At 56.4% G+C, this 25,323-nt stretch overlaps 10 protein-coding genes across 10 annotated transcripts; 4 read left to right on the top strand and 6 right to left on the bottom strand.

Annotated features, from left to right (window-relative positions):
- The first annotated feature begins 653 nt into the window (after positions 1–653).
- On the top strand, positions 654–2,321 carry F5144DRAFT_393250 (RlpA-like double-psi beta-barrel-protein domain-containing protein-containing protein). The gene is made up of 3 exons (XM_066784734.1): positions 654–880; positions 943–1,191; positions 1,246–2,321. The coding sequence occupies exons 1-3, from the start codon at positions 798–800 to the stop codon at positions 1,943–1,945; spliced, it is 1,032 nt and encodes a 343-aa protein (XP_066639040.1). The 5' UTR covers positions 654–797; the 3' UTR covers positions 1,946–2,321.
- A 576-nt stretch (positions 2,322–2,897) lies between these two features.
- F5144DRAFT_596471 (uncharacterized protein) lies at positions 2,898–3,494 on the top strand (the record flags this gene model as incomplete). Its single annotated transcript, XM_066790803.1, has 1 exon — positions 2,898–3,494. The coding sequence occupies one exon, from the start codon at positions 2,898–2,900 to the stop codon at positions 3,492–3,494; it is 597 nt and encodes a 198-aa protein (XP_066639039.1).
- A 776-nt stretch (positions 3,495–4,270) lies between these two features.
- F5144DRAFT_660792 (uncharacterized protein) lies at positions 4,271–4,986 on the top strand (the record flags this gene model as incomplete). Its single annotated transcript, XM_066793274.1, has 2 exons — positions 4,271–4,841; positions 4,892–4,986. 2 exons carry the CDS (start codon positions 4,271–4,273, stop codon positions 4,984–4,986), a joined length of 666 nt encoding a protein of 221 aa, XP_066639038.1.
- A 291-nt stretch (positions 4,987–5,277) lies between these two features.
- Positions 5,278–6,638, bottom strand: F5144DRAFT_660790 (uncharacterized protein; the record flags this gene model as incomplete). Its single annotated transcript, XM_066793273.1, has 3 exons — positions 5,517–6,638; positions 5,381–5,440; positions 5,278–5,341 (listed from the first exon to the last, which is right to left on the bottom strand). The coding sequence occupies exons 1-3, from the start codon at positions 6,242–6,244 to the stop codon at positions 5,278–5,280; spliced, it is 852 nt and encodes a 283-aa protein (XP_066639037.1). The 5' UTR covers positions 6,245–6,638.
- Positions 6,639–6,754: 116 nt separating this feature from the next.
- F5144DRAFT_660776 (Alpha/Beta hydrolase protein) lies at positions 6,755–9,269 on the bottom strand. Its single transcript, XM_066793272.1, has 7 exons — positions 8,757–9,269; positions 8,473–8,704; positions 8,349–8,421; positions 8,122–8,294; positions 7,329–8,028; positions 7,294–7,300; positions 6,755–7,240 (listed from the first exon to the last, which is right to left on the bottom strand). The coding sequence occupies exons 1-7, from the start codon at positions 9,006–9,008 to the stop codon at positions 7,133–7,135; spliced, it is 1,545 nt and encodes a 514-aa protein (XP_066639036.1). The 5' UTR covers positions 9,009–9,269; the 3' UTR covers positions 6,755–7,132.
- F5144DRAFT_393143 (uncharacterized protein) lies at positions 9,270–11,025 on the bottom strand. Its single transcript, XM_066784732.1, has 4 exons — positions 10,592–11,025; positions 10,143–10,494; positions 9,907–10,086; positions 9,270–9,850 (listed from the first exon to the last, which is right to left on the bottom strand). Exons 1-4 carry the CDS (start codon positions 10,781–10,783, stop codon positions 9,531–9,533), a joined length of 1,044 nt encoding a protein of 347 aa, XP_066639035.1. The 5' UTR covers positions 10,784–11,025; the 3' UTR covers positions 9,270–9,530.
- A 3,734-nt stretch (positions 11,026–14,759) lies between these two features.
- F5144DRAFT_499584 (uncharacterized protein) lies at positions 14,760–17,770 on the bottom strand (the record flags this gene model as incomplete). The annotated part of the gene is made up of 3 exons (XM_066786334.1): positions 14,760–16,535; positions 16,617–17,206; positions 17,269–17,770. The coding sequence occupies 3 exons, from the start codon at positions 17,768–17,770 to the stop codon at positions 14,760–14,762; spliced, it is 2,868 nt and encodes a 955-aa protein (XP_066639034.1).
- Positions 17,771–19,065: 1,295 nt separating this feature from the next.
- F5144DRAFT_586549 (uncharacterized protein) lies at positions 19,066–20,627 on the top strand. Its single transcript, XM_066789769.1, has 3 exons — positions 19,066–19,217; positions 19,282–19,954; positions 20,013–20,627. Exons 2-3 carry the CDS (start codon positions 19,454–19,456, stop codon positions 20,397–20,399), a joined length of 888 nt encoding a protein of 295 aa, XP_066639033.1. The 5' UTR covers positions 19,066–19,217; positions 19,282–19,453; the 3' UTR covers positions 20,400–20,627.
- Positions 20,628–21,051: 424 nt separating this feature from the next.
- F5144DRAFT_586547 (uncharacterized protein) lies at positions 21,052–21,845 on the bottom strand. Its single transcript, XM_066789768.1, has 2 exons — positions 21,242–21,845; positions 21,052–21,171 (listed from the first exon to the last, which is right to left on the bottom strand). Exon 1 carries the CDS (start codon positions 21,674–21,676, stop codon positions 21,404–21,406), a length of 273 nt encoding a protein of 90 aa, XP_066639032.1. The 5' UTR covers positions 21,677–21,845; the 3' UTR covers positions 21,052–21,171; positions 21,242–21,403.
- Positions 21,846–21,953: 108 nt separating this feature from the next.
- Positions 21,954–24,102, bottom strand: F5144DRAFT_633690 (uncharacterized protein). Its single transcript, XM_066792552.1, has 5 exons — positions 23,898–24,102; positions 23,384–23,840; positions 23,252–23,335; positions 22,540–23,159; positions 21,954–22,467 (listed from the first exon to the last, which is right to left on the bottom strand). The coding sequence occupies exons 1-5, from the start codon at positions 23,979–23,981 to the stop codon at positions 22,225–22,227; spliced, it is 1,488 nt and encodes a 495-aa protein (XP_066639031.1). The 5' UTR covers positions 23,982–24,102; the 3' UTR covers positions 21,954–22,224.
- Positions 24,103–25,323: the final 1,221 nt, after the last annotated feature.

Genomic DNA, 25,323 nt, shown 5'->3' with positions numbered 1-25,323 from the left:
CCATCTTTCCATCCTGTGCTGGCCTGCAATTAACCCAACGTGGGGGCACCAATGCACCAACTCAAGGTCTCAAACTCTCCTGGGCATTCTCTCACATGCCATTCAACGAGCCAGCTTGTGCTGCACTCGTCATTTTCACACTCCTCGATTGGTCTTCCTTGTTCCCTGCACTCGAGTCATTACTCTCAGCACTGTTCTCAACTAAAGAAGGAAGCCGCGTATTTGGGCTCCCATTTCCTTCCATGATGTTCCTTCCGGTGTACTTGTCGATTTAGGTAGTAGGCCCGACGAGTCTGGAGAATTGGAGATCGAGCGCTGAACGGCGCCATTCCCGATACAGACACAATTAAACGGTCTTTGGTAGCCCTGTGGTCCAGAACCCGAACGTGTGGGACCACTTCTGTTTCATCGTGGACGCCAGCGCCGTGGATAGTGCGCAGTGATCCTGGTCTCCTGCGGCTGGGCGGGGTCTGGTTGTGCATGCTGTGCTCCTTGCCGCCAAACACCATTTCGTCTACGCTAATGTACACTCCTGGGTGTCAACGTTGCCAAGGGGGTCGCCGTCAAAAAACGTTGACATGGCGTGTGCTCGGATCCTTCGGTCGTTGGCGGGAAGGTCTTATCAGTGGCAGGGACATGACGAGAGGAGTATATCAAGTGAGCTCTGCCCTCCATGTTGAATCGCTGGCAACTCACCGCATCAGGCATCACTTAGAGCCGTCCTCTCATTCTTAGTTTCTCTTCAAGGTTTCACTCCTTTATCTTTCCCTTGACGGCTTCATAAACCACCGCACAGGATGCGCTCTACTCCCATTCTTCGTACAGCCTTGGCTGCTGCCCTGCCCCTCGTGGCATACGCTGCCGATGGCAAATCCACCAGGTGGGCTCTCCAGCGACATCTGTAGGCCTTAGGGCAAAGTCAATGTCACTAACACCAGACAGGTACTGGGACTGCTGCAAACCATCATGCTCTTGGCCCGGAAAAGCCCTTGTGAACCAGCCAGTCTACGCTTGCAGTGCCAGCTTCCAGCGCATCACGGATCCCAACGCCAAATCCGGGTGCGATGGTGGCTCGGCCTTCTCTTGCGCTGACCAAACGCCCTGGGCCCTGAACGATGACTTCGCCTACGGTTTCGCGGCCACGTCGCTTGCCGGCGGGTCAGAGGCTTCGTGGTGCTGCTCCTGCTATGAGTGAGTAGCCCACGGTGAACAGAAAACTGCAATGGCTTGTCTAATTACTCCCAGGCTTACCTTCACTTCCGGTCCCGTGGCGGGCAAGAAAATGGTCGTTCAGTCCACCAGCACGGGCGGTGACCTGGGCAGCAACCACTTCGACCTCAACATCCCCGGCGGCGGTGTCGGTATCTTCGACGGCTGCTCGCCACAGTTTGGCGGCCTCGGCGGCCAGCGGTACGGCGGTGTGTCATCCCGCAGCGAGTGCGATGCATTCCCGGAGGCCCTCAAGCCCGGCTGCTACTGGCGATTCGACTGGTTTAAGAACGCCGACAACCCGAACTTCACTTTCCGTCAGGTGCAGTGCCCCGCCGAGCTCGTTGCCCGCACCGGCTGCCGGCGCAACGACGACTCTAGCTTTCCCGCCATCGCCGCCCCTTCCGGTGGTGGTAGCAAGCCCACCACACCAGCCTTGCCCAAGCCTAGCTCCAGCTCGAGCCCCGTCGCCGTCCCCAAGTCCACCTCGATTCCGGGTTCAGCTCCGAAGCCCACCTCGACCCCGGGTTCGGCTCCCGAGCCCGCCACGCCAACCAGCGCCGTCCCCTCCGTTAAAACATCGGCTTCCGCTTCGCCGAGCAAGTCGTCCTCTCCTATTTCGTGCGTCACCGAGAAGTATGGGCAGTGCGGCGGTAACGGCTTCACTGGGTGCAAGACCTGCACCTGTGGCACAACCTGCAAAAAGCAGAACGACTGGTACTCGCAATGCCTTTAAAAATCCCATCCACTCATGGCGTGGCTGGCCAAAAAAGGATATCCAATGCAATTAACATTTGCATGTGGAAACTCAATCCTACCTAGCCTTTTAATTCTTGTACATTTTTGGTTTCGGTTCTGTTCCCGACACCATCTTTAGACACATCATACCTCTTTCCCTTCTTGGCCCCACTGGCCCTCTTGTATTCTTAATCTCTTTTTAACCGAGTTCTCTTCCCTTCCTCGGAACCCATATTAAGTTGAAGCACGGGGAAAGAATGCCCCTAAGTTTCGTTTTGATCCATGATATCTCCCAGATCCAACGTTGCCAAGCACAATACCGTGATGGAAGAATGACAATGTTTACGGCGCATTGAAATCACATCCCGAATCGGGCAGCCCATCAACTCAGCACCGCAAGAGTTTGCTGCATCCGGCCAATCCCCTGCCGCGGTAAAAGCTGGCGCTAACACAGTAGGTGGCTCGCGCCAAGCGGCCTGCTTACCGGATGGGCGACTTCCCGATCCGTCAGCCCCCTTCTATTTCGAGGGTCGAGCCCGGGCGAGGGCCACAAACACAATTTAAGCACGAGCCACACGGCGATAGCTTGGTCCGGCGGATTAGCGCGCAGGACAGCCGCGCCTCGTGGCACAGCTTCCGGAAGTCATCATGTCCGGGCCCTAAGCGTGACTGCGCGCCGGTGCATCGTGATATCGGGGGTTGTGGGCTAATTGTGGTCGTGGTTGTGAGCTTGCTGATTCTTTTGTAGCTGTATATAACATGATAAGTCTCCCAACATATTTCCCTCATTCCCATCATCACATCACCAGCCTCATCATCCTCTGCTTACAAGTTGCACACTTCTGAGCATTCTCTTGGCAAAGACTCAATTAACACTAATACCTAATCCACCACCAAGCCACCAAACCACACCCAAACACACACTACCTACCCACCAACAGACCACCACCATGCTCAACCACCACACCCTCCTCGCCGCCCTGGCAGCCGCAGCCACCCTCCTCATCCTCCCCACGGGCACCACCGCAGCACCCACAGGCACCACCACCACCACCCCACCCCCCAACCTCACCGCCGCCTCCCCCCTCACCACCCACACCGTCGTCGCCGGCCGCGGCGGCCTGCGCTTCGACCCCGACAACATCGTCGCCACCCCCGGCTCCATCATCGAATTCCACTTCCTGCCCGCCAACCACAGCGTCGTCGAAGCCGCCTTCGACGCGCCCTGCGTCCCCAAAGACGCGGCCTCCTTTGACTCGGGGTTTTTTCCCGTCCCCGCGCGCGCTGATGGGGGCGCGGTGCAGTCCGGGGAGGTGTTTCAGTTTGTGGTAAGGGATGATGGGAAGCCGGTGTGGTTTTATTGTGCGCAGGGGAAGCATTGTAAGGGGGGGATGGTGGGGGTGGTGAATCAGGATTTGGGGAGTGGGAAGTTGTTGGGGGGGTTTAGGGAGTTGGCGGGGAGGTTTGGGGGGGTGGTTGCGGGGGTGCAGGGACGGGTGGTGGGTGGGTGGAGGGGGGAGAATCCGAATCCGTTGGCGGGGTTTTGAATCAATGTGGTTGGGGTGGTGGTGGTGGTCGTGGTGGTTAAGGGTGGGTGGTAGAAATGGGCGAATGGCTGCGCCGAGCATTGCATTGGTGGGCGTTGTTTGCATTTATAATAGGGGTGTAGCAATTTGTTTCTATTCGAGTTGAGCCTCATCATCGTGTGTTCTGGTGCTATAGGTAACGCCAATGAAACCGGAATAATATCTTCTTCGTCATATAGATATTATACATACTCGGTAGGTACCCAGAGCGCTAATCCACCCCCACGTAACAAAATACTCCCCAATTTCCATGTTATCAAAGTAACAACGGCATTTTATTACCCTGGATGTGGTCGGCCCTGTCGAGGAGGCGGGGGCTGAGACTATGGCGCCACAATTCACAAAGAATGGTGCCATGGCCAGGTGCACTGGAACCAAAACCATTGTTGATGTCCTCGGGGTTCTAAGCACACAGGTTTCACATGCTTTGTCAACTAACACAGGCTAGAAGGCAGCGAAGGGGGAATCAGGAAAGTGCTACGAGCCCGCTGCAATTTATAATTTATAGCCCGATGCTCCTGCTTCCCCTGCGGACCCTTTCCTTCCAGTCACTACCCCACGGTTGTGCAGAAACAGGAGCTGAGACAGAGGTACCTACTTGCCATACTGCATACTTCTTTCTTGTACACGCAGCTTCGCTGCCGGAACAGGTGCAGCCACCTTAGAATACAGGCAAAGATCAATCTGCCACCCCTCAACCTCTTCTCCCTTGTTCTTGATATTAGCACATCAATAAGATGAGAGTCAAATATGTTGCCGATATTTCTCGGGGCCGCTCCAAGCCTAGCTTGATCCAAGAGCCCAAATCCCCCCATACATTCGAGATAGCGAAGGCCTCCACACCCAAAGAGTTGGTCCCGGTCCATCCCTGGTTCTGCGAGACGCTCCCAGGAGTGCATGACTCCATGTCGGCAACGTTCCTTATCCAGCCCCAGGACACTGTCCAAATTGCAGCCAAATTCCGGTCGTTCGTCGTCACGGTTACCAACCCACCGGGAAGAGTACCAGGGTCCCTGCCGCGGTATAAAGCCACCGTATCCATCTTCTACAACAACAGCGGCATTCGAGTTGCGGATCCGAGCCCTGTGGTTGAACATATCGACCGCCAAATCCCGAACACGGATACGGCGGGAAATATGCACTTCCTTTTTGACAGCGTCAAGGTCGACTATGTCGGCGAATTCACCATGCACGCGTCCATCTTCCGCCCGGACGACGATCTCAACGGCCCCGCGTTTCTGACCACGCCGTGGAGCACTGCGGTCAAGGTGCTCCCCCCGGGTCGCCGAATTAAGGCCATCCCACCGAGTGAGTTTCCCCGCAAGAGCTGAAAAAGGATATCTCTAACTCCCTCCCAGCCGCCCACGAGTGTCTTGTTTTGGCAGATTTGGGCATCAAGATCGACTTGGACCGCGCCAGCTCATCCAGGGCCGAAACAACCCCAAGAAATTAGGAGGACAAGCGGATAATGGTTATATGGTAACGTGTAACCACGTTTCTAAGCGTATCTTTGTCAAGAATCATAAATATCCGGTGTTGTGGTTAACTTGCAAGAGAACCTAGCGTAGAAGTATGAAGTGTAACTATAGAGAACCTATATCGAGAAGCAACATCCACAGCGCCAGTTCTTCTGAGATGATGTTTTGTGATGAAGCCTTTCCAGAACAGTAAGCGAGGTATCTCCCATCTAGCAGCAGACTAAAGGCACCTTGGAGCTAAACTCGCACAGCCCCCCTCGCTAGAATCACCTATCCTCATTTAAACAAATACTTCGCGATAGCCGCGACACCACCTGCTCCAAACCCCTCCTCCACCGCGCGATCCATCAGCTGCGAGATAAACCGCACCCCCGTCCCATCCACGCCCTCCTCCTCACACGTTTGCATGATATTCTGCATGGCCGCCGCCTGCATCGCCAACGGATTACCCAAATCATCCATCCAATCCTCCCGATCCACCTGCTCCGCCAGCAGACTCACATACGGCACCAGCGCCGTCAGCACCGGCACCATCACCCCATCCACCGCCTTCTTCACCACTCCCTTCTCCCCAACACCACCCTGCCCCTTCCGCTTCCCCAACAACGCAATCCCCGTAAACGCCCCCATAAACATCCCATACATCGCCGTCAACGCCGCCACATCATACAGCGACGCCGCGCCCGCATCGTCCCCCGCCACGTACTCCACCTTGCCCACCGGCTGCAACAGCGCCGCCACACCACCATCCTCAAACTCGGCCTGGCTGACCCCGCCGCTGCTCAGAATGACAAAGGCCGCCGGCGTGCCCACCAGCTGCGGCGTCACCATGATGCCGCCGTCGAAGTAGGCCGCTGCGCCGAGGGCGGTGAGCGTGGTGGCCATGGCGCGGGCTTGGGTAGGCGTGCCGTTGGTGAGGTTGATGATTGTTTTGCCGGCGAGGGGGCCGGGGGTGTTGTTGTTGTTGTTGTCGGTGGGGGTGGTTGAGAGGGGGGCGAGGGCGGTGGTGATGGCGGCGTAGTCGAGCAGGCAGATCAGGATGGTGGTGCTGCGGGCGATGGCGGCGCTGAGGGAGGGCTCGAAGGTGGCGCCTTGCGTGACGAGGGCTTTGACCTGGGGGCGGTCGGCCGTGCGGTTCCAGATGGTGAGTTGAGGGGGGTTGGGGCCCTTGAGGAGGGCGGAGGCGAGGGCCGCGCCCATGTTGCCGATGCCGATGGAGGTGATGGTGGCCATTTTGATTGTGTTTGAGAGGGGTTGGTGCGTGGTGAGTGTGGTGATTGTGCTGTTGGAGTTGTTTGTGTGGTGAGGAAAGCGGGAAGGAGAGGTGGCGAGACGATGCTCTTATAGTTGGCTCCTCACATCAAAGCCAGAGCCATGATGCCGTTTGCTAGCCATCACATCTCCCTAACCGAGCAATCTCTTCGTCCCCCAACTCAACGCTCACCCTCAACACCATGGTTCAGCCTCGCGATGCACGCCTTTAGCCTCGTTGTTTCTTGCACGGATCAGTAATCTCATTTGGCCAAGACAACAAGTGACTCACGCCGAGTGGTTTAATTGTTTAACATGTCCATTTTGGGCCTTCACCTCCGTCATTCTATGGGGGTCGTTGGTGTTGAGGTTTCGTTGTCTGCATTCAGGGGTAACAGAGGGGCGGCTTGGCGCTTAGAAATCCAGACGAAGACATGTAGGCGGGTCAGCATCCGCCCGTCGACACGCGTCGAGGAAGCCTTTGCTTAGAAATCGAGGTCAAAAAGGAACACGAACGCACGTGTCAACGCGAGGGGGTGTAAATTATGCATGGTGTTGGAGGTGAGGCAAGTGTTTGGCATTGGGTTGGCACTTGGCAGCACACCTTGGGATCAGAATTTCAACAACCATGCTGTGGGTTTGGGTGTTAGCTCCGGGTTTAGGTAGTCTCTAGGGAGAAAGCCTTAATTAGGGCAAGGTCAAAACATTGAGAAGCGAAAGTGTAAGAGTATTAAAACAAGATATACGGGTAACGAAGTGAACCTCTCGCACTGCCAACTGCCCCTCTCAGCCTCCCTCCTCCTTCTGCCGCCTCAACGACCCGTCTTCCCCTCCCAACTTTCCCACTCTTTTTCCCTCTCCCAACTAATCTCAGCAACCATCATCATAAAAATCCCCCCTGACCACACTCGCTCCCGGCTTCCCCTCCCATCCCAACCTAACCAACGTCTCCTCCCCCGCCACATACCTCGGCCACCCCTTCCCCTTTCCCTTGCCCTTCTCCTTCCCCTTCCCCTTGCCCTTCCCCTCACCCCCCCCCTCACTTCCCTCATAGTCTCTCCCATACCCCTCCAACCCCCCCCACGGCTCCCTCGCAAACGCCGCCCACGCCCCCCGCATATACCCCCCCACCTCCCTCTGCCCCTCCACCTCCCCCACCACCGACCCATCCACCGTCCCAAACAGCACCGCCACCTCCGAGTCATGATACGCCCCACTCGGCGGCGTCCGCGCCAGCTCCGTGTTCGGAAACACCCCATGCCAGCGATAGCGCCAGGTGGGGATGCCCTCGGCGGCGGAGCGGTTGGCGCGCGCGGCGGCGGGGCAGACGAAGTTGATTTGGTTTTGGGCGTGCCAGAAGGTCGTTTCTTGGTGCGGGGTGAGGTGAGGTTGGGGGGGCACGAAGATGCGGAAGAGGCCGGATTCGTTGTCGGTGGTGCCGATGAGGAGGGGGAGGGGGGCGGTGGGGTGGTGGGACGGGGTGGTGAAGACGAGGTGGTTGTCGATGGTGGGGGAGTAGGGGGTGGAGTGGGGGGCGGAGATGGTGTTGAGGAGGGTGGCGAGGAGGGCGGGGGCCGGGATGGATTGCATGCAGGTGAGCTGGGTGGAGGGCGGGGTGTGGGCGTCGCCGCAGTTGAGGGCGCGCGTGGTGTTGTACCAGAGGGAGGTGGCGAGGGAGGCGGGGCGTGGGGTGATGCCGCTGGCGGTGCCGGACATGGAGATGAGGCCCGCGACGATGGGGTCGTGCGGCCAGGCGAAGGAGTAGTCTGATTAGGGGGTTAGTCATGGGGTGGGGTTGGAGGGGGCTGGGGGGGGGGAGGGGGGGCGTTTAGGGTAGTGGATGGGTTGCTGTAACTTACGGTCAACGGAGGCGCCGCCTGCAGACTCGCCAAACAGGGTGATGCGTTTCGGGTCACCGCCGAAGGACGCGATGTTGTCGCGGACCCATTCGACTGCCATGCGCTGGTCGAGCAGGCCGGGGTTTTGGTGCCCATGGGGGTTACCCGGGAAGCCGAAGAAGGTGAGACGGTAGCTGGGCTGGTAGTTAGCAAAGGGTCGACTTGTGATGGGGCTTAAGGATGCTTACTTGATGGTCACTAGGACGACATCCTCCTCGTCGGCAAAGAACTGGCCGTTGTAGGCCGGCACGGCGGAGCTGCCTACACATGGTCAGCGTGAAGTTACTAGCTTCGAGGCCGACATAATGTTACCTGAGACGAAAGAGCCGCCGTGTATGTAGACCATGACAGGCTTCCGCTTCTCGCCGGTCTGCGGCTTGGTCCAGACATTCAGCGTCAAGCAATCCTCGCTCACCGGGATGCCCGGGTTTGTGATGGTTGCGAGAATGCGGCGGCCAACCTCGGTAATGCCATACACGTCGATAAGTTCTTGGGGGAAGTCGGCATCGTAGGCGCTAATGTTAGACGGGAAGCATGCGGGCCCCTAAATTGTCAATCAGCGCGTCGGCGCCCCAGGCTGGAAGGGCGGCACTTACAAAGCTCTTGCCGCTAATCTTCCCCTTCCCGTTGTACCGGACTGGAGGTTGGAACCGGAGGGCTCTCACAGGCGGCTGGGCATACGGGATACCGAGATACTCGGACACCTCTGAGGCCGTGGATGCGGCATGACCCTCGACGGCGCCACTGGAGGTTTGAACGGTTTGCCCGACTCTCCACTTCGGAGGTCGGCACGCAGATGCTGCCACCAGCGGAGCTGCCAGGGCAATAATGAGGTGAAGATACCTCATAGCGAGATGCGGGTGTAGTCCTACTGAGCAACGAGCGTTGTCACGAGCGCGGGCTCTGTAAATCGGAAATTGTTGTCGACCACATTCGAAACCGAGGCGAGCACGACCGCATACTTATGGGTGTTTTTTTCTTTTTCTTTTTCATCAAGCGTTGTCAAGCAGCATCGCATTCATTCCGCGGATTCGCGTTACGACCCCTGAGTCCATGGTGTTGAGCCCGCTGGTGACAACGTTGGTCGGTTTGAATCCGAGCTCCCGCGTGTCGTTGCCAAATCGAGCAACACCAGCCAATCCCGTCACCTTGACTCCAGAGCTGCTGGACCCACCCTTTTCAGCCACGTCGTCAGCGTCGACGAACGAATTGCCTCCTTGGTGCTTCCAAGGCAAACCGATCCGATGGGCCGTGCAGAGCACCCCTGAACAAAGTTTGATAACGACTCAACAACATCGGTGGACCAAATACGAGCATATGTGGAGCGATATGTTGAACAAGAAAAGAAAATGGTATCATTATTGTTTTTGCTATTTTCTGCCGTCATAAATCTTCAGATCGTCGTCCGAGCCGTCCGGCCCTGCTACGTGGACGAGGCGGCCTCCCGGGCCGATGCGTACGTGCATCAATTCCTCGTCGACTTCGAGTGGGTTAAGCCGCTTGCTATTCCAGCTCCGGATCGGTGGTGACTCGGTCTCGGTCCCAGCGGCTCCCGTCGGTGAGCTGATGCGGACCGCGTTGGACCCCCTCTTTACGTTGACGACGAGGACGCGGAACATGGGGATTGCCTGGGCGATGATGGTGACGCCCGGTTCGAGGAAGTTAAAAATGGACATGAACACCATAAAATCTGTATGCTGGTTAGCTACCCCTGTCTGCAGATCGCCTTGGAAGCTCGACGCGTACGGTAATTGTTGTCGATTGATCTCATTTGGTAAAATGCGCGGAAGATGACAATGGTGCCTGTGATGGCGCCGAGGCTCATGGCGAGTGTGAGACCCCACTTTTCTCGTGTTTCGAGTAGGAGTTTTCGGATGATGAACCAGGGGAACAAGGCGAGCAGGACATCGATTACGCCGCCGTACACTAATAACAGAGTCAGCTTTGGTTCGTCCCCACGAATCCCAGCCAGGTCGTCGTACCAATCGTCGTTCCGCCGAGGTATTGGAGGTAGATGAGGTTAAAGCACTTGGCGTGTTGCGGTCGGAAGATGGAGCGTGGGTCCTCGCAAGCGGGAATCCAGATGGATAGCATGCCCGGGATGAGGATCAAGTTTGCCGTGACGATGACGAACCACAGGAAGTAGAGGAGGAATCGGTTTCGAACGATGCGGGAGAGGGTGATGGCGAAAGCAACCTTGGTCCATGCCGTGGCGAGGGTGGTCATCGAAGTCGACGTGTTCTGGAAGAGGAAGAATTGGCGTTTATCATCGTCGGAGGCGTAGCCGGACGTGATGGTGCGGGCGAGGAGGGCGGCGGCAACCAACAAGATGCACTATCCGGGAGGGTTAGAACCTGAGTCACTTCGTCCCATTTCCATCCCATCTCTCGCTGCCACCCATAATGCATCCCATGGCGATTCCCAAACGTACCCATGATATCGAGAGGACGAGGTCGTCCCACCACAGCTTCGAGAAGCGATGGCGGCACCACAGGCGCACGAAGAGGAAGGCTCCAGAGGCGCCGGTCAACACCCAGACGGCGACGAGGGTTTGGGAGAAGATGGAGGCATCCCCATTGTCGCTCTGGTAGGCATGATGGTCTCCGCTGTCGTCGCTACTCATGATGGAGGCGCGGTCATGGTCGCAGACTCGCGGTCGCAGTCGCAGCCAAGGTTCCCGACAACGAGGAGAGCAGGGAACGGCAGACGGAAGCACAGCGGGCGGGAGGCGAGGGAATTAACTGAAATGAAATATACGACGGTCGGCCGATGCAGCCCACATGGCGAACCGGGTTGTGCAAAGTTTTAAAAAGGGCTTGTGGAATCCTGGAAATCCGGGGGAGGAGCGGAAGCGGGGGGGGGAGGTGGCGGGCTGCAGCATTGAACGAACACCGATGTGACGATGGAAAGAGGGCTCGAGCGCAACGCCCTAACCGAGCCAGGTGTGCAGTTCGGGTTCGGTGGTGCAGGCCAATTGGGGTGAAGGCTACGACCTAACTCCAAGGTAGCTTAGGGCAGTCAGTCGAGGTTAGTGGGTGGGGCACGAGCCAGGTCCTCGCTGTCGGGTTTTTGCCCTAGCAAGCCTGGCCTGAATGGCCTCCGTGCTCGTTGCGTGCCCCCGTCCTTCCCTGCTACTGCTGGAGGGTCGGCTAGGCCAGAAACTTGATCGGTTTTGGAGTGCGTCTGGAGAGCTGCGGAGTAGTTGCCAAATGGAGCCCAAATTGTCCAGGCCCGAGCTCCGTTGCGAATGCGTTGGCCAACAGGGAGCCTCCCTCTCGAGCTGCAGCATCTTTTCCCCTCCTTCCCCACACCAGTTCTCCAGTTCTCCTCAGCAAAGTTCCAGGTTCCTGGCGGTCCGTGCAACCTTACCTTCAGCATTTCCGACCAGCATTGGGTGCATCGTGTGTGTGCTTGTGCATCATGTGCATGGGACCCGGGGATCAGACGGGTTTGGGACATGGCGCGCATGGCTGCCCGGGCCGGCGGTCTGTGCTGCGCAACAGCCGTTTCCAAGATCCCACAGCCATGGTTAATCCTTCGGGAGTCCGGGGTGATGCGGGGCGACCAAGGAACGAGCTTCATCTAGCCTCTCTCCCTGTCTCACTTCAACACAAAATGTGGTCTGTGAGTCTGTCTATCCATTCCCTTGGGACCTCCATCAGCAGGTCCGTGAATCACCAATCCCCATCAAAGCTCACTCATCCCCCAAGATTGTCGAATTAAAGTCCTTCTAGCCTCAGTCTGGCGCGCACCAAAAATCGACGGCGCCAACGCGATGAAATGGTTGTCTGAGAATGCCCCGCTGGCAATTTCCAACTTTGGCTCAAAACCTGACCTGATTGGATTGGGCGATGGACTCAAGGGCTCTGACCCCGACAAGCGTTGCGCGAACAAGGCGTTGTTAGTTAGTGTCACGGCGGTGAAGGGTCCGATTGTCTAACTCGAGGATGCGTGATCGAGCTGCACGAGTTGCAGGAGAGTCAGCGTTTGTAAGGGGAAGGATATGTTGCCACTCCTGCCTTCCCAATGCTCTTCATCTCATCAGTGGCACATCTCACGTGATGCTCGCAGGGATTCATCCGGGATTTGCGCCAAGGAGCGAGGGTCTTTGTCACCGGGTCCACCCCCGAAGCCTGTCATTGTCTGAGCGTCTCTTCGGTTGTCGGTTTCGCTTCTTCCCTTTTCGCCCGCAACACCGCCCCCAACGGTAGCGAGGGACTTTCGACCAGGCTCAAGCCAGGGCATGCGCGCAGTCAGGGAGTGAGGTTGCAGTGGTGACTCTTCACATGCAGAAGCAGCAACAAGGTCGACGCATCTTCAGCAAATATTCATTTTACAAAACCTTGCCGTGCCACTGTGGCGCCGTGATTTTTCGCAGCGCTTGCCAAACACGCCACCAGAATTCGAATCTCCAAATCTCGCTCCCACACCCCCGGTCTCAGGTCTCACTTATCGAAGGCCCTTCCAATTCAGCTCCAACAAAAAAAGGCCCTGAGAATTCTAGCCACCACCGTCATCTTACCGACCGGCCCGTTGCCAACTCCGAGGCCGATTACCTAACGACAGGGCAGCGCCGGCATCGGACATCTCACGGTTCTCATCCCATTCCTGGCCTCTGACTTTCCTGACTCTCGAATTGTTTCAACTACTTTGCATCCTTGTGCAATTATTGGAGGGCATTTTACGAGGGACTAAATCAAGCAACAGGGGACAGGTCCGTGCCAATCATAGTGAGCGCCAGACTTTGCCCTGGTGGGTGATTGGAGCGGGTCGGGCTCTCCCACACATTGTGGTTGAGGTCGAAACGGACGTGGTCGGCGAGGGCAAGCAAAGAGTCCGGGAGGAGGTGGCGGCGCGGGTCGTAAAGTTCTCGGGACATGGTACCCGGTGGGAGGGCGACGACATTTCCGTCCTCCTGGACTCCTCCCTCCGAAGGGCGCAAACACGCCGGCCTGTTCGAGACTCCCGACGTTTCCTTCGTGGTTGCGGGATGTGGGGCCCCACACCGAACCCCAAGCTGACAGAACGGTCTGGCCACTGTCCCTTAAAACAGAATAGCGTGCACGTACCTGGACTCTTGCCACCGGCGAGTCGACGAGGAAGCCAAGGTGGGCTAGACTGAGAGCGAAGTCAGTTCGAGGTGGTGTGGTCAACCGCGAATACGCGTCGCAGTAAGGGATGGGATCCGTGTCCTCCTTCTCGCAAGCCTTTCCTGGTCTCTAAAACGCATTTGTTTGGTCATCGTGCATCCTCGGTCAAGAGGTCGAGGAAGGGCCTCGTCGCGAACGGATGGTGGGCTGATTTCTTCGGAGTTGCGAATTCGTGGCCTTTTCGGCTGCCTTCCCCGGAAAGGGGTTATTCTGCTGCATGACCTGAGTCTCGAAATTGCGAGGAGGGTGCGGAAAGCCAGTTTCCCCAGGTTACCCACGAATAGAAGGACGGTGAGACTACGGCTTTGACTTGAATGCAACAATTGGGGTCCACGGTATATGGGAAAACAACATTACCAAGACTTAGCAATTCCTAGCATCGACTGTGGACAGCATCCTGTCGCCGGCAATCATCCGTGTGTAGCCGCCCCTCCTTGCAGCTATTGTACATATATAAAAACGGACAAGGACCAATTAGAGGTGCGAACTCGATCTGCCTCGGTCACTCTATATATTCAAGCCTCGAAATGTGCCCAATTCGGAAGACGGCACGGCATTTGTTCGGTATCGGCCGGGGCTGCTCCGGAGGATCAGCACTCGGGTCCGGGGAAGATGAAACTCGAACCTGGCAGCAGTCGCCATAAATGCCAAGGAGGGTCAATTTGTCAAGTTTTTGTGTGTGATCCTCCGATATGGGGGTTGCTGATTGGGCCGCATAGCGGATACGAGACACAAATTGGCATCACCTGCATGCCCACCCGCATGCATTTAGAGAGAGACATACATACAGTTGCAGTGCGGGGACTCGGGGCTTGCTGGGCGACGGAAAAAGCACACACGACGGCTCGGGTAACGGCTGCTAGCGATATGCGGCCGAGGACCGCCCGGAGTTCCGGATCCTATGACGTTGTCCCAAGTCCGGGGTTGGTGTAGATATCCCGAGTTGTTATCCCGAGTTGCCGTATCGCCGGCAAGATGCTAATTAGGTAACTACCTAAAGATATCCAATGCTGAACAGAAGCAACAAAGTATTAACTTCTAGTTATCCACTATTCTAGGCCTAAGGCCACAAAGTGGACTTGACACCCGCAAAATGACGGCACTCGAGATTACCGTTCTGTCCGGCTCGATGTCTCGAGGATAAAGCTCAAGAAGATCCCGCAGAATACACAGATATGAGGTCATAAAGAGCTTAGTACTTGAGTCCCCAGGGCTTCAAGATCGACGATCCAACTAGGTACCGAGAGAGCCATGACCCAAATTAATGCTCAATGGTGTCTTCATTGCCTGTGGTCATAATGTACCACGCCTCTTGCTAGATTCCCGTCTTGGAGCTTCACGAGCGTTTATAGAACACGGGCATTTTGAACTAATTAAAGGGGCAACGTTACAGATACGCGGATTTGACCGCACTCATCTATACCTTTCAGATCAAGTTATCATCAACCACTACCTGCTAATACCCTCCCGATTGTACACCGTCCTCCCCCCTCCCCCAAAAACCTTACCCAGCTCCCTCACACACCACCGCCCAACCCTGCCCACCGCCCCCGCCACCCTCGGCACCACCCCCCTCCCATCCACCCCCCCCACAACAACATCAACATCCCCCTCCACAAACACCCTCCCCAACCCCAACCTCACCCTCGGCAACCGCTCCATACAATCCACACTCTGCGACGGCAACCGCAACACCGTCTCCCTACACAACGTCCCCGTCGCCACATCCAACGAGCACGCAATCGCGCGCTTCATGCCGCCCTCGCTGCCGCCGATGACGAGGACGGTGGGCGGGCGGGCCGCGTAGAATAAAGTGGCCGTCATGGCGAAGGTGTCGACGAGGGTGAAGACTTTGGGGGCGCCCATGGGGCTGGTGTGGGAGAGGGTTTGGAGGGAGGGGATGGTCGGGTGGGACGGGCAGTGGGTGGTGGTGTTGGGGAGGCAGAGGGGGCAGGGCGTGGTGGGGTCGAGGGGGTGGATGGGGTAGGTTGGGAGGGTGGTGATGGAGAGGATTGGGGGGGTGGGTGGCGGTGGTGATGGTGATGGGGTGGGTTGTTGGGGGAGGAGGGAGGTGGTGGAAGTGGGCGGGGTGAGGTCGTCGACGTCGGCGTCGGTGTCGGCGTCTTGGTACTGGACCGCGCGTTCTTGTTGTGGTGTGCCCTCACGGTGGCGTGAGAGCGGCGAGCCCCAGGCGCTCCAGTGCAGGCGCCGGTCCTTTTCTCCTAGTGGACCGAAGAGCCGTTCTTCGATGGCCTCGATGGGCACGTACCCTTCGATGCCGAAGAAGCACGGCTCTGCGGACCAGACCTTGCCGGCGTACATGTTCCAGATGAAGTATGGCGCCGGGAGAATGAAGAGGAAGAGCGTGATGAGCATGATGGCGACGCCCGCTTGGAATAGAGGGTTTGGTTGGCTCCGCGGGCTCAGACCGTAGTAATCGGAATATTTGGTCCGGTCGGTCGAGCCGACGATGACGGCGCCTATTAAGAAGATAAGAGGCGAGTACACGATCAGGTAGACAAAAGCCATGCGTTTAATGGTCAGCTTCCTAAACAAACGGACCTCGTCGAAGCCGGACCACTGAATCTGTGCCCCCCTTGCGTTATCCACTACCACCGTGTCGTTCTTCCCGATTCCGCACACTTGGATGTCAGGGTAGATGTCCCAGAGGCTGGCCTTGTACTGATCCGTCATCAGCTCCCAGTTCTCGCCAGGTGTTTCCGGCAAGAGACAGATGAGCCGCTCCATGAGCCTGTCGCTGTCCTGCGGGGGCGACAGCCGAGCGAAAGCCTGGAAGGAAGAGTCTGTCTTGTCGATCGGAGGACGGATCCGCAACAGGCCCATCAAGACGTAGACTCGGTCGCCGGGGTGCAGAGCTTTGAACCTGCGACTCATCAGGCATTCCAGGGCAACCTTGACGAGCTCGAGGCGGCTCAGATGCAGGTTGCCGTAGTGCTCGATGAGCTGACGGGAGGTGAGGGGATCCCCCCAAGCGCGGCTGGGGAGAAGCGCCTTGGGGATCTCGCTGACTTGCATCATGGGCCGGTCGCTGTGCCCAAGGTGGTAGACTGTCACCGTATCTCCTTTGCTCAAGACTATTTCGGGCAGAGTCCATACGCGTTGGCCCCAGACGCGAAGCGCATCGTCACGCCAAGGGCGCCGAATATTGCCAGCCACGACAATGACGTGCTTGGCGGCACGGATAATGTCGCTGATGCAGTACGTCTGCAAAAGGAGGATAGCAGGTTAGGGACTATCACTACACAACAATAAGACACAACAGGAATTAGGTTGAGCGAAACTCACATCTTGATTCCCAAGTCTCTCTTGTTCGAGCCCTTCCACCCTGCGGGATTTTCCATCTTCATCAGTGACTTCGTTGTATGGCATGCAGTTTGCTGCTACCCAGAACGCCCTGGGCTCCTTTTCCAGATCCAGGGGTAGCGCCTTTTGTTCTGGATCACGGGGCAGAAGACCAAAGTGTTCGGCGGCTGCTTTTGTTCCCACGGCAAGAAGAGCTTCCAGATCTTCACTGTCACCATCGGCCTGGTCCTGGTCGGAAATGGTGTAGTGCCTGGAGGAGTAGCATATCATGACGAAGGGTGGTGTCAAGTCGTTCGGACCCACCGGTCGGCGCTCGTAGTGGTATGTCGGCTGCCCGTTCCTGTCGAGCTTGACTAAATAATTCAGAAAACGGGGCCGGAAGGTTCGGTAGGTGGAGAGAGCCGTATCTGTGTTCCAGGTGGCGTAACCGTTGAGTCGTTGAGCCACTTGCTCGCGATTCTCGAGGATATTTCGCGCCAGCCTAGGATATCGAAGCCCGCTGTAGAGCAGGGGGAGGTATCTTGTCGGATCCTTTCCTTCAGGGGGGCTTGGGTCGATGCCAGCCGCAATTACTAGCCACTAATAACATGTTAACACAAGCACAACCATATCTTGTTCTAATGTATTCGAGTACTTGCCGCAATAAGGAAGACAGTCACGGAAGGAATCCACATAAGGATGAGGACCAGCCAGTCGTGGGCCGTATACCTGTGCACGTCGCCCCTCCGCTCTAGTGGGATGAGGCGGTATGGAAGGTTCGCTATGCGGAGAAGAATAGACGTGGCATTCCGGATGGGCGTGCGTCTCCATGTGGCGTTTGGAGTCTTGGCCGACAGGTGACAGAGAGAGGCCGGAGCTTGGACGTAGAGCCTCTTGATCTTGCCAGTAAATGGGTCGATGTAGCACTCGAACGGTTTCTCGTACGTCTTCTCTCGGCCTAGCCCATCGATGACGGTAAAGGGGGTGGGGCTCGGCACGTATTCGAGGTTTGAGGGGAAGTAGAGGTGGGGGCTCGAGAACCAGCGCCATGAAAAGCCGCCACCGAAGAAGTACGACCACCAGCTAGGGACGTCAAGATACGGGTTGGGATGGGCCGCCGCGTTGCCAGCGGCGGCTTGAGTCTCCTGTGATATCATGTCCCCGCTGAGGTAGCGAGGCAGATGGTAGTGGCTCGGGTTGCGTAAAGGTTGTCAAACACTAGCGAGGAGGCTGGGAGGAGTAGCACGTTAGCAGTGCTCACTCTGACACATCGCATTAGTTTCGGTATTTGGCTCACGATTGGATGCTACTGGGGGGGCGGGCGGTGCCGGAGGGACAGACACCGGAGGGGCGGGAGGTGCTGGAGGAGCAGGCGCCGGAGGAGCAGGAGGTGCTGGGGGAGCAGGAGGAGCTGGCGGCGGGAACAGACTGTCCAGTTGGTCGAGATACTTTTGATATTTAACTTGGTCTGGGTTGACGCCTGAGCCGTGGTGTCCGGAAGACTTGCTACCACTAGATGCCATGCCGGTTTGATAAATCAGGGGGCGTTCTCTGCTTGCCCAGGTCCGCAAAGGAATAAGGAACTCCTGTTGGAGAGAGCAAAAATATGTATTTCCTCATGCCCGGCAGGGTACTTATGCCCATCAGGGGCCGTGTACGCAGGAAGTTGCAGTCTGCAAGGGGAGGGAGGGAGAGGGGGGACACAAGGCTGTGGTTCTGTCATGCATGAGGCAGCAATGAACCAAATAGTCGGATGAAGGCACAGCAGCTAATATTCCACCGGTATGGTTCAATTTGTTCTGATTGGTGGCTTCGTAAAGAAGGTTTGGCGTCTGGCGAAGGAAAGGGGATGCTTGATGGTGTGACAATAATATATTTAAAATTACCTTACCGCGCTGGATCATGTTGGTGTCTGTTCCATGTCTTCAACGGCCCCCACGAGGCTGTAACCACCTACGGTGAAGGATCTCTGTATCTACCTGCTTCTTTGGGTCAGGATCCCGAACTGCCTACCCCTCTTTGACAGATTGGCACCCCGTTCCAATTTGCAATTCTTTTTTTGTTTTTTCGTTACTCAGGTGCGTACAACGGACAGGCAGTGTCCATTCCATTTTGTTCCCTGTGTATGAATGATGCAGAGCCACCCTCCACATACTGTGCACAGGTCGCAAACTGGGTTCCAGAGGATTCGCAGGCGACAAGGTGTGCAGAACCCTCTCACCAGCCCACAACCCCCTTGATCTTGGTAATAGCTGACAGGTACCTACCAATCTCCGACGTTCCATGCATGAAGGCGAGGCTCCAAAACTAGCTCAGTTTATCTCTTCAGCTGAACTTACGGGATGGTCTAAGGAGTTGGATTTAGATATTCTGTTCGTGCTCTCGTTAGATTCGTTTTGCACCTCGGAAGTTCAACCTGAGTAGTCGACCTGGAGCTGATATCGCTCCCAAGAATTGCGCCGCTAGATGGCACATACGGCGGCCCAGAAACAGAATACCAGACACTTATCAAAGAATTCAACATACCAGATGAGTTTGTATGGGAGCGCGAAACGAGCGTCACCCACTCGTTTGGGCGCCAATCCGACGAAGATGGCCGGGACGGTACGTTCAAGCTTCATCTAACACCACAGCCTCAGCAAAGCCCCCCGTGTACCTGACCTTACAGTGGTGGAAATGCAGTGTTGTGGATGCACTTCCTGGGCGCCGTTCCGAACATGGATTCCCTGGATCGACAACCGGAATGGCTAAAATCTGGATTCATCCTTACCTGGTTGCCCAGAACAGCCCAAGCTTGACGACCTCTTAACCCTTCTTCAACTCCTCCGGGGGTGACACAGATGACTTACACCGTTGGGCTGCTCCTCTTCAGGCCGCCCGTCGAGGCTCTCCAGAGCTTGGTAGAGTTTGTCAAGTCTCCCAGGTGGAGAACTGCGACGTTCGACCCCTATGTTCTGGCTGACATTGCGCTGGTTGCCTGGTACCATCGTATCGACAAGGTCGCGTGGGATGTAACAAACCTGATCCGCGCCGAGGAGGAGGACATCTTTCAGCGCGCGCGAATGCTCAAGTCGACCACCGAGTCTGCCGTCACGGACCTCGACCTTCATCGTATTCACACAAGCGCAAAGAACGCCATCTTCACGATCGAAGCCTTGGATGCCGCCATCAGGCTGGTGGGTTCGACTTTATCAGACCATGAACTCTTTGGACAATCGCGAAGGGGCGAGAGGTTATGGGAGAACACCCATCGGCTTTTGCATCACCGCCGTGAGCTATTTCACTCGACAAAGCTGAGGACCGTTAGTTGCCAGGCAAGGATTAAAAACACTAAAGATCTGGTACGTGTTACCAATTGGCCATCTCACCCACTTATGCTGACTGGACTCTGCATGACAGGCATTCCACATCAACACCGCCCACGACAGCCAAGTCAACCTCCACAACAGCCGGAGTGTGCGGCTGATATCCATCGTCGGGCTGGTATTCATCCCGTTCACAGCCGTCACTTCCATCTTCGGCACGCAGTTTTTCGACTATGGAAAGCAGCACATGACCGTCAACCCAGACTTCTGGATCTTGTGGATCGTTGCGCTCCCACTCACTCTTGTCATCATGACGGCCTGGCGCGCTAGTGAGCACGATACCTTGCAGTGGCCGTCCTCATCTGCCCGGCTTCCCCTCGCACGCTGGTGGAAAGATCGGAGATGGAGTGAGAGGAACCGCGGGGGTGGTGTCACCTTCGGGGCGACCGAACTGCGGAATATGGGGTCTCGAAATGTATGACCTGGGGGGACATTATTACGGTTTGGTAATTTGCATCTCTTGATCTGTGGTTATTCCGGTATCTAGGTGCCTATATGAAACCTAACCATGAATGCTTTTGTTTTGCTGTCACTCGAGCTTGGTGCGTAACTTGAGTGCTGCCCATTCTTCATTCCGAGACCAGGCCGATACCGAACGGGCTTGGTGGGGTTGTGGATAGGGGGATTACGTTGTTGAGGACATAGAAACGAACTCAAGTATAGAAATCTCGTCTCTTGTTTGACAGTTAGTCGTTATTACCTGCGCAACTCGCCAAGATAGGTAATGTCACCATATGGTTGCGGCGTAGGTGGGCGTTGGTTGGAATGACCAAGGTGCTTAGCATAGCCGGGGGTGGTGGCCAAACCGACCCGGTCCTGCGGCGTTAGTTATCAGCTTCCTGCATCCTCGCAATCCTGCTCGTTTAGTAACAGGTTGGTCTTATCGCTGGCTGCAGCGTTTGGGTGTAACAGCCCAGAACGTCATCATGATCCTGCTCTTGATAACTACCATTCCTTACGAAGTAGAGTTGGTTTCAACACCATAGACGAGGGGCCACCGTGGGCCATGGTAGGATTTAGGCATCAGGTATAAACTGGCCCTGTCTCCGGCTCGATTTTGGTATCTGTGCTAGGATGTGAGTCGCTTCAATAACCTTTTTTCTTTTCCCCTTGCGAAGAACCTTGCTACCAGACAGACCATTTACCTACTGGGTTTACCCTTTTCCTCCAAGAAGGCCAATAACGATACCTACGTATGTCTGAATCCCAGATTTACACCTCTCACATACATCTAGCGGGGCATTAGTTAACCAACGGGACAAGAACATGACTGTGCGAGATTCAGCAGATAATGCTCCCACAAACGTGTCGGCACCTGGATCAAAACGAAGGGTGGCGCCCGCCAGGCCCAAGGCTGTTCCTCTGGATGCAGAAGATCCGCCCACTATGGCCCGGGGCCCGATGCCGCCTGAATTGCTGTCAGACCTAGTCACTGGCTTGGCTCAATTCTTCGGGGGTAGCACCTACGCCATGATGGGCGGCATTGCTCTCCGGCTCCTGGGACAGACGCGGCGCACCTCGGATATCGACATTTTCGTACCCAGCAGTAGCGAGCAGTGGGCCAGGAAATTTGCCGACAGTAACGGTGTCCATTTCGGGGCGCACAAGGCAAGGAGAAGCAAGATCATGGTCTGGTACAGGGGGTTGGACGGGCACAGGTACAGAATCTACTTCTGGGAGCCGCAACAGATCGGCCATCTCTTCCCGACCACGGCTGGCGTATTGATGATCAACGGCGTTCGCGTCCTGAAGCCGGCGCTGTTGCTCGACCACAAGTGCAAGCGTTGGGCGGAGCTCAAGGCTTGCGGAGACCAGTCCTTGGCTAGGAGGGATGGTGGGGACATAATGTTTCTGCTTGGCTACATGGGCAACAGGAGGCTACGCGCGGCAGAGTGGGAGGTCCCCAATGCTACGCCGGAGTTCTTTGGTAAGTTTTTGGCTTTTAAGCGGGAATCGGAGGCCATGTTTTGCACAATTGCACTCCTGAAGCCGAGGGAGACGACGGTGGCGCGGAACTCTGAACAACGCACTACTGATACTACCGCGCGGGGCCGTCCAGCCCCGTGACGGTGGCCGTTGGAGGCAATGGGGATGCTCGGTAGACTAGGTAGGCAGCGTTCTGGCTTTTGGTATTTCCAATTATGAGTTTACTTTGGCGGCGTTGTTCCCAAACTTCTCCTCCACCCGAGACCACACTGAAGATACCTTGTGTGCCAAATGGGCGAGCCTCGTGAGAGATGGCATCATTACATTTTACACTCTGCAATAGCGCCTACTAGTGCGATGTGGTTTACCGATTCCGACCCCCTTCGTTCAGACCCTCTCCTTTCTGACCCTCTCCGCTCCGAACCTCTCCGTTCGTACAACGTTGCGCTCCCAAAGCTGGTTTGGCTCGCTTGCAACGACGGGTTGAGCCATATGAGGTCCTGGCCTGCCCTCATCTCATCCTCTGTCGCAGACCGACCGTGTGTGGACTGCGGTCCCCACATCTATGATCAGGGACATCCCATCAGCACTCATAACGTCTGCAAACAACAACCAAGATGACAATCTGAACTTACCGGGTAATGGTACGCAATCGGCGGGTTCCGCGGCACCGGCGAAGAAGTAGTCTGGCGGACCTCCTCCCTCACTCCCACCTTCTCCTTCATAGGCGGAACCCCGTCCGCCTCCTCCCCAACCACAACCACAGTGCCGAGCTGCGACACCTCCGGCTCGCCACGCCCCCCAACCCCCGTCACCAACCCCCATAGCCCCGCTATCCCCCCTTTCCCAGCCCTATCCTTGATCCCGCGAGCCTCACCCGCCCCGGTATCCCTCTCCCCAGTCGAATTCCCTCCCTCAACCCCCCCTGGCCCACCACGCCCACCAAGCAGCGAGCGCGAGAAAGTCCCCAACCCTACCACAAGCACAGCACTGCTCGCCTGCAGCGCCAGCCAGAAGGCAGTTTGGGGTAGGTCGGCTGCGGCGGCGCGGCTAGCGCGCACGGCGGAGAATGATGCGGTTGCGGTTGTGAATATGAGCGCAAGGGCTATGAGAGCAGTGCCGAGGATGGGGCTGGGTGGTTTGGGAGGGGTAAGGGTGGGCGAGGTGCCGGGTTCGGGAGTAAGGTTGTTGTTGTTGCTATTGGGGAGGGGGGTTGGTTGTTTTTGGAGAGTGAGGGTGATGGGGATGGTGGTGACTGTTTTGGTTGGTTGGGTTGGGTTAACTTTACGGGAGAAAAGCGGTTGGGGTGGAGAAAGGGGTAAAACGGGGTGCAAAATGGGAGCGTACTTAGGATGATGGTCGATATGTCAAGGGCCGTGGTAAGGCCGGTAAGGGAAGCGCAAACCACGGCATCGGAGTTTGCGAAGCATGCTGTGGATAATGTTAGCATGTGCAGGATAGGTTTCGGGGGAAACCTACAGGATCCGGACCCGACGTTGGGGCATATGATGAACGGCTCCACGACACATAGAAGCCATGATATTACCGTCAGAGCAACTAGAGACCAGTAATGCAGCCGAATATTGGGCGTCTGCCCGATTCGCTGCCGGAAGAAAGCCAGAAACGAAAGTTTAACCAGAGATATTGTCGTCCAGGCAATGGCGAGATAGGAGCGGTATCCTCGAACCGCGTCGACCAGGCCGGCTACGCTCTGAGACTCCAGGTGAAGCGCGATGGACGGGTCCAAATGGATGGCTGAGGACAGGTAAAGGTTGTCGCAGATGTTATAGAGGAGACCTGTCCCCCCTGACAACAGGGTGGCTGCTGCGAAAACGAGATAATCGTCTAGGGCGAGAGCCTGTCTTGCACGGAGGCGGAATCCTGCCCTTGCTAAAACGGAGAGGATTGCCAGGGCGAAGAAGACGGCCACTGCGGCCTGCCCACCGCGAGTTAGGCATGTGACACTGAGCCTCTTTGGGAAAAATGCACCCACCTTGAATGCCGTCTTCTTGATGCCGGCCAAGCCATCGGCCAGATCACCGACCGGTATTCCCTGTGGTCCTCCAGATGGATCCATGATGGCTCAACGCTGGAAATGTAAAAACCCATTAAAGACAAGGCCGTTGCCAGGGGTCCGAAAGTATAAGTATGCCAGCTTTTGACCTCGGTCATGGTCAGCGAATACCACTCAATGCACTTCAACCCTGATCGTCCAAACTTAGGAATTACCAATCGTCCCTGTGCGACTCTGCAGTGGGACGGTGAGATGCGGCGCAGCCCTACCACCTCCCTCCCTCGAAACGTCCGATATTGCGGCGTAGTCAGCCCGCCTCTTTCGTTTCACCACGCGCGCTTGGGCCGATGTGGTGCGACCTCTGTGCCGCATTGCCTAGACCCAATGCCGTTCTAATCCCGCTCCGTCCCCGGCTCGTCCGGATCTACGCCGTGGTATGGCCGTCCAGTTATAGGGCTGAGCCGCTCGCCACCCGAGATCAGGTATTTCGCGAGGGCAACATTGGCACATGCTCTAATATGGGTCTGCGGCGGTAAGTGTTGCAGGTTCGATAGCTGAAATCTGGACAATGCAAAGAGTTACGGCTACGTTCCCCGCGCGGCACATGCCATTAAACGCCGCCGCCAACATCAACAATGCGGTTGTGCCGCTGAAAACCAGCACAGCCCCAACACTAACAATGGCGTTGAAGGCAGCCAGAAAATATAAACTGTCTGGTTGCAATGCCAAGTAGCCTTGCCCGCCGTTCTGACAACATTGGCTGCAACTGGACAGAGTTGCAAGTGAAACAACTCGTGTAAAACAAACCACCAAACCCACATCTCGAGTCGCCATGGACACCCGTACTGTTCACGACAGTATGAACGCCAGACCAGGACGGCAAGAGTTCTTCAGAAATGGCTTCGATCTGAGGGACAGCAGATCCACAGCCCGACTGGTTTGCCTATTACTTCCCTTTCCCTTTCTTATTCACTACTTCATCCAGTTGGCCATCTTTCACTGGAACTACAACCATCCCCGGAAAGCAGGTCCCAACGACCACATGACATTAAATCAATGATCGGATCGAGTTTTGTGCTCATTTCATTTCATTTCGTTCCAAGTTCTTATTTCATTTCTCTCCCTTCGGTTTTACTTTTCACTACCGTGCGCCGGATATACGGCGCTGTGTTGTTCACCGCAGGACCGCTCGATTCGTGGATGGACTGGGGAAGTGTGTAGGTGCAGCGCCGGCTGCTGGACCGATGCGCTGGATCGAAAATGGGAACGGATAATACCAGTGTGGGGAGGCCGGTTGGCGCAAGGATATTGGATGGATTTATCACAAGGCGAAAGTCCGGAAAATTAGGAATCACATGTGTAACTGGCACAAGCCTAGGTAGGCACCCAAGTACCAAGGTAACCA

The sequence above is a fragment of the Chaetomium tenue genome, assembly GCF_020726465.1.
Source record: "Chaetomium tenue strain MPI-SDFR-AT-0079 chromosome Unknown F5144scaffold_7, whole genome shotgun sequence".
In the NCBI taxonomy this organism is placed as follows: Eukaryota; Fungi; Ascomycota; class Sordariomycetes; order Sordariales; family Chaetomiaceae; genus Chaetomium; species Chaetomium tenue.
The sequence above is the reverse complement of the archived record's forward strand: the minus strand, read 5'-3'. Positions and strand labels throughout refer to the sequence as shown.

Bases quoted from the DNA above. Each gene is read 5' to 3' on its own strand.
- F5144DRAFT_586547 (XM_066789768.1), bottom strand. From the start codon at position 21,676: ATGGCCGATCTGTTGCGGCTCCCAGAAGTAGATTCTGTACCTGTGCCC.
- F5144DRAFT_393250 (XM_066784734.1), top strand. From the start codon at position 798: ATGCGCTCTACTCCCATTCTTCGTACAGCCTTGGCTGCTGCCCTGCCC. The intron at 881-942 runs GTGGGCTCTCCA...AACACCAGACAG, and splicing joins GCCGATGGCAAATCCACCAG to GTACTGGGACTGCTGCAAAC. The intron at 1,192-1,245 runs GTGAGTAGCCCA...AATTACTCCCAG, and splicing joins TGGTGCTGCTCCTGCTATGA to GCTTACCTTCACTTCCGGTC.
- F5144DRAFT_660776 (XM_066793272.1), bottom strand. From the start codon at position 9,008: ATGAGGTATCTTCACCTCATTATTGCCCTGGCAGCTCCGCTGGTGGCA. The intron at 8,422-8,472 runs GTAACATTATGT...GACCATGTGTAG, and splicing joins CGGCGGCTCTTTCGTCTCAG to GCAGCTCCGCCGTGCCGGCC. The intron at 8,029-8,121 runs GTAAGTTACAGC...CCCCCTAATCAG, and splicing joins AGGCGGCGCCTCCGTTGACC to ACTACTCCTTCGCCTGGCCG.
- F5144DRAFT_393143 (XM_066784732.1), bottom strand. From the start codon at position 10,783: ATGAGTAGCGACGACAGCGGAGACCATCATGCCTACCAGAGCGACAAT. The intron at 10,495-10,591 runs GTACGTTTGGGA...CCTCCCGGATAG, and splicing joins TCGTCCTCTCGATATCATGG to TGCATCTTGTTGGTTGCCGC. The intron at 10,087-10,142 runs GTACGACGACCT...CTCTGTTATTAG, and splicing joins CCTCGGCGGAACGACGATTG to TGTACGGCGGCGTAATCGAT.
- F5144DRAFT_586549 (XM_066789769.1), top strand. From the start codon at position 19,454: ATGACTTACACCGTTGGGCTGCTCCTCTTCAGGCCGCCCGTCGAGGCT. The intron at 19,955-20,012 runs GTACGTGTTACC...TCTGCATGACAG, and splicing joins TTAAAAACACTAAAGATCTG to GCATTCCACATCAACACCGC.
- F5144DRAFT_633690 (XM_066792552.1), bottom strand. From the start codon at position 23,981: ATGGATCCATCTGGAGGACCACAGGGAATACCGGTCGGTGATCTGGCC. The intron at 23,160-23,251 runs GTACGCTCCCAT...CAACCAAAACAG, and splicing joins CATATCGACCATCATCCTAA to TCACCACCATCCCCATCACC. The intron at 22,468-22,539 runs GTAAGTTCAGAT...CCCTGATCATAG, and splicing joins CGATTGCGTACCATTACCCG to ATGTGGGGACCGCAGTCCAC.